This window comes from Frankliniella occidentalis, unplaced genomic scaffold (genome assembly GCF_000697945.3).
Source record: "Frankliniella occidentalis isolate FOCC.00 unplaced genomic scaffold, Focc_3.1 Scaffold273, whole genome shotgun sequence".
NCBI lineage: Eukaryota > Metazoa > Arthropoda > Insecta > Thysanoptera > Thripidae > Frankliniella > Frankliniella occidentalis.
The window spans coordinates 263,729-271,457 of NW_026267399.1; the positions used below are offsets into that span (position 1 = coordinate 263,729).

The 7,729-nt window shown below is 64.3% G+C and overlaps 1 protein-coding gene across 2 annotated transcripts in view; it reads right to left on the reverse strand.

The window, feature by feature from the left end:
• Positions 1 to 7,729, reverse strand: part of LOC113218226 (dipeptidase 1-like) — a 192,473-nt gene that overhangs the window by 127,001 nt on the left and 57,743 nt on the right. For both annotated transcript variants that reach the window (XM_052273454.1, XM_052273453.1), the window contains exon 2: positions 4,049 to 4,669. In XM_052273454.1, coding sequence (XP_052129414.1) covers positions 4,049 to 4,510 — 462 coding nt within the window. In that variant the 5' untranslated portion in view covers positions 4,511 to 4,669. The remainder of the gene's footprint in view (positions 1 to 4,048; positions 4,670 to 7,729) is intronic.

Genomic DNA, 7,729 nt, shown 5'->3' on the forward strand with positions numbered 1-7,729 from the left:
CGGCCACGCCACACCCCACCCCACCACCGCTGGCGGCCCCAGGCGGCCAGCGAGCGGGCCGGTCCACCCGGCTCTCGCAAGTAATGCGTTTTTAATGATGCCGGATAACAAGTTGTGAATAGTTTCGGATTCTCCCCACGCCACCACCTGCCGTCGCTGCTGCCACGGTTGGCTGAGGAGGCGGCGATATGACGGCGGGGGGTCGACGACAAGGCAGCGCCCGCCCGCCTTCGCCTGCGGTATCCTCGAAAGAAAAGAAACAAAGAGAAAATACCAACCCCAAATAAAGAAAAACACATTCTTACACGTTTGCTGCGCACACCGCAATCCGCGCACACAAATTATGCAAAGTCTACGAACTTAAGCTCGGCACGCGAAAAGGAGCAGGGAAACGGGGAGAGAGGAGAGGTTCGCCGGCGGCGTCCCGACGCAGCGTGGCGTATCGCTGGTACCGCAACAGGTCCGGCGGGTATCAGCAAGTTGGACGTCGTCGTCGCCCGGGTTCTTCGTTATCAGCGACACTCCTCGGCGACCGACCGAGCGAGCTAATGAGGGGCTGAGGCTGAGACCCAACTTCCCCCCTCTCCCACCACCCCCTTACCAGAGCGATCGGCCGGTCCCCACGGGGCCGAGAGGAGGAGGAGGGGGAGGAGGGAGAGCACCTAGGGCAGGGCATTCTTTGAGGCCCCAGACCGACATTAATCATAATCAAGGGGAAGGAAGGGCCGGGCGCCACGTATCGCGCCACGATCACCACCGCCGGCGGGGGGAAGCAGGAGAGGAGCGGCGGTAGTGTTTTCGATTGGGCGGGTATGAGATCGGCGCTTGCCCGACACAAGAGGAGATAGAACTGTGTGGCTGGCAACTGTCTCATCGCTCACGTCACACGATGAGGTCGGGTAAGGCTCGCCCGACACTTACATCGGCTGCCGAGCCTCACTAGGCGCCTCCGGTCCCCGAAACCTCACCCCTCGCCCTTGCTGGTCGATCCTGGCCACGGTTGTGAGCTTGACCGGGCGGCAGGACAGCCGGGGCCGGTGATTTGGAAACTGTCTCTCTGTCGGGTAAAATCTTTGCCCGACTCGCCCGACTCACTGTGTCGGTCGGGTCGGGTCGGGTATGAACGAAATCAAGCGTCGGGCTAGCTGGAATGCGATAACCCGCCCGATCGAAAACACTAAGCGGCGGAGGAGGAGCAGCAGCAGCAGGAGTAGAAGGGAGCAGCGGGGGAGGAGCAGGGGAGTAGAGTGGAGCGGGGAGGAGCAGCGGGGTGGAGTGGGGTCATTACAACAAGGCGCCGGCGCGCACCTCGAGGCCATCACCGCCGCCGCAAGGGCCCGGCGGCGGCGCGGCGGCGGCATAGCGCGGCCGACGATCAATCTTTTCTCTTTGCCATCCCATCCCATCCCACCCCCATCCCGCCGCGAGCGGGAACTTGTCAAACAAAACACACCATTTAAACTCGAGCGACCGCGCCGCCGCCGACACCAAAACAAAACTCGAAAACTTTGAGCCGCGCGCGCCGCGTAAAGCACGACGCACACACGCACACACACACGCACTCGTGACCCGGAGAGCCAAGCCGCCGCCGCAGCCTCCACCGCGCGCCGTTGTTATCGATCACTCCATACCGCGCCAACACTGCCCCGCCTGCCGCCGCCGCCGCCGCTGCCGCGGGGTCGGGTCCATCAATGATGTTGTCTGTCACGCCGAGTCACGCCGCCGGGGCCGGGCCGGGCCGGGCCGGGGGCTGCTGCCGCCGCGGGCGCCTGCGAGCGGCCAGATAGGCCACCCGGCCAACAGCGGTGCACTGACCCGGGGCCGGGCCCGGGGCGCGTTGCCTAGCTGACAGGGTTCTCCTCATCCATCTTCGTGTAGCCCGGCCCGGGACTCTCGCGGGCCACGCGCGGCTGGCTGGCTGGGCTATCTGTTGGCGTCATTCAAGCAAAACAGCTCGCCGGTTTGGCTCGGCGGCAGGGGCTGCTGGGGGCCGGGCCGGGCGGCCGTGTCCGAGGCCGTGTCTACAGCAGGCCGGCCGACCCCGGCCTCGGACACGACCACGCTATGGCGCCGGCTCTGCTACCGCTGCTACTACTGCTGCCGCTGCTACGGCGAGCACTACGATGATTGCGACACGTTTTACACCAGCTGTTGCTCGGGATGTTAATTAATATCGCAGAAATACCTCGGCTTTGCGCGCAGCAGGGCGGGCCGGATTAAAGACGCCATGTTAATAAGGCAGAGGGAGAGTTAGTGCCCGCGTCAGGTCTATACCCACGCGGCGTCTTCTTCTCTTCCTCCACCTCCTTCTCTTTCTCTTCACTCTTCTTCTCCCCTCTCCCTCCTCCTCTCGGTGCCCCATTTAAATTTCTTTGTCGTGGGGATTACGGGCAGGCCCTCGCGCGCGCGGCCGCCGCCGCCGCCGCTCTGCGCACTTTGCATGAGGAGCGGCGGCAAATACGTCACGGCGTCGAAATAATTACGCGACTGACAGCAATTTGGGCGGCGCGAGGTACTAACGAACCGGCGGGCGAGTTCAATGTCGCGTAGTTTTAGGCGTCCTCCTCCTCCTCTTTCCCCCGTCCGCCCCCGCCTCCAGCGCCGCGCCGACGACCCCGGCCGTTGTTACCTCCACCACTAATACTCTTCAAAGTGGCGGCACTACTGCTCTGCCGTGCTCTGCGCTCTGTCGGGCAGGGGGTAACCCTTTCACCCTATTTGGAAACACGCGGCCGCACGCCGTATGTGTGGGTGGGAGTGGAGTAAGTTCTAAAACAAGCCCGGGCCGTGGAGAGGGCCCCGCCCCGCACACCACCCCGCGCCCTGCCCTACCTGCGGCGGCGGCGGCCACTGCCCGGTCCCCGACCACGCTCCACGGGACTCCAGGGCAGGGCGGGGCTTCAGCGGCCAGCCCGGTCACCGGGCCGGGTCCGAGGCGGCCCCCCCATCTGGCCGGGCGGGTCCTCGAGGCCGGAAGGCTTACATCGACGCCGCCGCCCCGCCACGCACCGCCGCTCCACGGGCTGAGCTGGGCGGCGTGGAGGGGGAGGCAGTAGAGCTCGGCGTAATGTGCAACCGGGGCGGGGGTCTGATCCATTCCATGCGGGTTTCCTAGTCTAGTAGTAGTGGCGCGGGGTGCGCAGTGTGTGTGTGTGGGGGGGGGGCGTGTCTGTGTGGTGGATATGTGTGTGTCTGTGTCTGAGTGAGCGCGCGCTCCACGGTCTCCCAACACCGTCCCAACCCCCCACGGGCTCCCGACACCACGACCACGACAAAGTCTTCCCAGTCCTTGTCGCCGCCGGGGTTTTTTCCTCCACTCTTCTTCCCTAAACACAAAGCGAGGAGAAGAGCGAGAGAGATCGAAAGAGAGAGCGCGCGTTGGGTTGGGGGTGGTCTGGATCTGCAGCCAGCGCGCAGCAGTAGGCGGCGGCGGCGCCGTCGGGGAGGGCGCGGCGTTGCTGCGGCGTTGTCACGGCGGCAGCGAGGCGTCGTGGCGCGCGGCGTCGGGACGCAAAGGCGCCGCCGGCAGCGCGACCCATTACAACACGTCAACAAAAGTCAAACGGGGGGAACAATGCGGCGCCACCAGCGACAACAATGCGTGGTGCTGCTGTCGCGCGCGCCGCCCCCTCCGCCCCCGACGACCGAAGCCTGTAGGCCTCCGGGCCAGAGTGCAACAAAGAGACGTGGGGCGGGGCGGGGGAGAGCGGGGAGAGCGGAGCGGCGGCAGAGCCAAAGTCCCCCGGGCCCTATCAGCAGAACGGCCCACCACGCCGCGCCCCGCCACGGCCACGCCGTGTCCCCGCCAGCCACACCCGCCCAAATTGGAGAGTGTTCTTGTGTTAAGCCAGGCGGCAGGGCGGGGCGGGGCTGGCGGGGTGGGGATGGTCCAGCGGGCGAGGCGAGGCGCGCCTCCCCAGCTATCCCCACGCGATGGCCCCCAGGCCGGACGAGCCATCCGGTCGGCCCTAACGACGCACTTGAAGGGGGAGGCGTAGGGCGCAGCTCGCGGCGTGATGGTAGAATAAGCAGGGGGCGGCGCACTCACCTGGTAGTCCATGTAGTTGCCGTAGCCCATGTGGTCGCAGGTGCAGTTGCACTGCTGGATGTGCTGCTGGAGCTCCAGCTCGATGTCCTGCATGGACGCGCTGAAGGCGGTGGGGTGGACGGCGTTGGGCCCGGCGTGCGCCGCGGCGTGGGCGGCGTGCGCGGCGTGGTGCGCGGCGTGCGCCGGGTGGCGGCAGTGCTGCTGGGCGGGCTGGTGCGGGGCGTGCGGCAGCACGGTGCACTCGGCGCCGGGCAGCGCGTGCACGCTGGCGCCCAGGGGCCCGCCCAGCGCGCCGCCCAGCGTGCCGCCCATGGCGTTGAGCGGGGCGTAGGGCGCGCCGCCGGGCATGCGGCGCGGCGAGCCCGTCGCGCTCCACAGCGGCGAGTTGTGGCACGTCTGCGGGGGGGCGCCGTCCTGCGCCACGCCCCCCTGGCCCCCGCGGGCCCTGCGGTTCAGGGACATGGCGCCCAGGCTGGTCGCCGGCCCTGCGCCCGCCCTCCGATGAGCGGTGCCGCCGCGGCCGCCGCCCCCACCGCCGGCGCCGCCCCCGGGGGCCGGCAGTCACTGGGCGGCCCGGACGACGCCATGGGCGTGGGCTCCGGGCAGCCGCTCGGGGACGACCTGCAACAGAAACACAGACCTCACGTCAGACACCCACTTTGTCTCCCTCCAGGGCCCGACAACAGTTTACAACGGTCGTTCGTCTCCGTCCGGGAGACGCTTATTAATGGAGCATCCCGCCGGGGTCCGGGACAATCGCTGACCCGGACGCCGGAATCAAAGGCAGCGACTACGCGGCGCGATTGCGGGGCAGAGGGCGCCCGAAACAACTACAGGCGTCCCATAATGTTGGTCCCCCAGAGCAGGCCTCGGCTTGGCCCTGTTTTGCACCGGAACAGAGATGCTGCTCCCGGAAATGGAAGTTCGCACTGTACAGTGTTTCTGCGGCCCGCCCCCACCTCCCCCGCCGTCCTGCGCCACTATTTACGCGTAGCGGTCCGGGGCCGGGGGGCCGGCAGGAAAGAGTTTGCCACAATACACTTTCACCATTGTCAGTTGGCTTGGATCCCAGAGCCGATTCAACGCGAAAACCTTTTGTAACGAGCGGACCGATGGGGCTGCGCGGCTGGCCGAGCGGAGCGGCGGGTGCGGCGCGGCGCGGGGGCGGGCGGTTCCGTCCCGGCGGGTCCCGGCGAGCGATAAAATGCACTTTGCGGGGTGGGCGAAAGTAAGAGGAGCACAGCGACGACGACGGTCGGTTGTGTAGCAGAAGGGGAGGAAGAGGAAGCAGCAGCCCCCGGCGGGTCCCGGCCCGGGGCCCGGGGAACTCATCAAGCCTGCAAGCGCGCGGGGCTCGGCGGCGCAGCTGCTGTTGTCATTATTGGTCCTCCCCGCCGTCCCACGAGGACCAGAAAGATAGACCGGCTACCGTCGCAATTTCCTGAGTGCAGAGGGGTTCCAGAGACGAACACGGGGGACCGGCCATATCGTGTGGGGCGTCCCGCTGCACACGCTGCCGCTGCTGCTACGAGAGGGTGACCCGCCCGCCTCCCTCCCTCCCTTCCCGACGCCAACTCTCGCACATCCTTTTTTTCAGCTTTCTTTGCTACCCGAATCCCCCCCTCCCGTTCCGTGCCCCTGTCCTGAGTCCCTCCAGGCATCCCCTCTTTCCCTCGAACCATGCCACCTACCCCCTGCTTTTGTTTTTTTATGGTTGGCCAAGCGACTAAAAAACAAAAGCCCACGCAAAGCAGCAAAAGCCGGGGGGGCTGAGGTTTATGTGTTGTGGCGCGCTAGTTCAAAAATTGTAATAATCATGTCAGTTCCTGCGGTGAATATACATCTACCTGTTCTTAAGATGGGGGGCTCCTGCTGGGCTGGAGGTATAGTACTGCGGAGCAGACCTTGGCCAACAGGGCGGCGGGAGGCAAGGTAACGGCGCAGGGAAACAAGACTACAGTCTGTCAGACCGCGCGCCCTCCCAAACAAGAGCAGCGGTGCGGAGGAGCGCCCCCTCTCCCTTTTCCCCTTACACATACACACACACACTCTCTCTCTCTCTCTCTCTCTCTCTCTCTCTCTCTGCCACGGAAAATATACGCTACTCCATAGTGCCCCGATCCCCGATATTATTTATCGTTGGTCCACCCCCAACAAGTTAATTAGCGACCTCAGCGCCGCTCTCCGCATAGCCACCGCCTGCCCAGCCTCAACCCACCCCCTTTCCCTCCACCTCTTTTCCCCTCGCCACCCGATATATTAATAAAAAGTGTGGCGTCGGCCGCAAGGCATTTCGGCAAGGCCCCGCCGAAACGGATAATGTCTGGAATGTCTCGGTTTTACTGCAGCGCGCCGTACCCCCGCCACGCCCCGCCGAGCGTTGGGGTTGGGGTTGGTTAGCCGAGGCTAAGGGATTGCCCGGACCCTGCCTCCTGCTGCTGCTGCTGCTACACGGCAAAATAAAAAGAGGCGGCGCGACATAAACGTTAATTACGAGTAAAAAGGTACAAGGAAGGGGGCAAAAAAAATATTAAAAGTGTGAGGGAAGGCCGAAAATATGAAACGTCCGAGGGAGAGAGTAAGGGAGGAGTTTTGCCACCTCCACCCGGGCCCCGTCGCCCACCGGCGCCAGCCCCAGCAGCACGCGGCGCCCAGCAAGAATTACATCGTTGCGGGGCGCGTTTCTTAATTCTGCAGAAAAACACGGAGCATCCTCCCCCAAAACCGCAAAATTACAATTCTGCAATGTCCTCTCTCCCCCTTATGAAACGCACGTAATTAGTTTGACAAACACGCGTATAACGAGGATGGCGAGGAGAAAAGTGGGTCAGCACAATAGCAAGAGAGAGAGGGATTCCGCTCCAGATTTGGTAGACGTGGAGGTGTGTGCGGAGGCACCGGGGGAAGTAAGCAGCAGCCGAGGCGGTCCGGTCTACCACCATTAAAGTTAAACAAGGTCGTCAAAAACGCTAAGCGTCGGGGAGCTGCGCCATCCTCGGCCGGACCCGACCCCCGGCTCTGTGCCGACCATTAAGAATCCTTTCTCTCTCCCCTCGGCCAGCTAAGCTATAGCTGCCCGCGAGCGGCAGCAGCAAGAGCGCCAGGGAAGTCGTTGTAAAACGCGAGTTAACGACGTCACGTGGCCAGCAGAAGGACCTTTACCATAGCGCAACGCCTGCCATGCTCTTACACAACACGTGTTACGGGGATAGTAGCAGACGGCGGCGGCGTTGGGGTGAGGGGGGGATGGGGGTAGCTCGGATGTGCACGAGGCGTAGCTGATCACGTCCCAGGTAAATGCAGCGCGAGAAGCCCCCCGTCCTTACAGTACTTGGCAAATTACCCAGAAACACACTTTGTGTATCTCTCTCTCTCTCTCTCTCTCTCTCTCTCTCTCTCTCTCTCTCTGAGAGAGCGCAGTGCCGCGACGGCGGCGCCCAGCCAGCAGCACTCTGCACGGCATTATGCGGCGCTGCTGCTGCGGGCAAATCGACAGACAATGAAGGGGGGAATCTGGACACACAAAAGGCGGGGCTGTCTTGTGTGCACGGGGGAGTCCCCCGGCGCAGGCGGGCCGCGAGGAGGACCCGGGGGACCGCAACACTCACCAAATTTACAATTGCAAACAACCGTGGAATTAACATGGAGGGCGGGGAATAGGCAACTGTGTGTGTGGGGGGG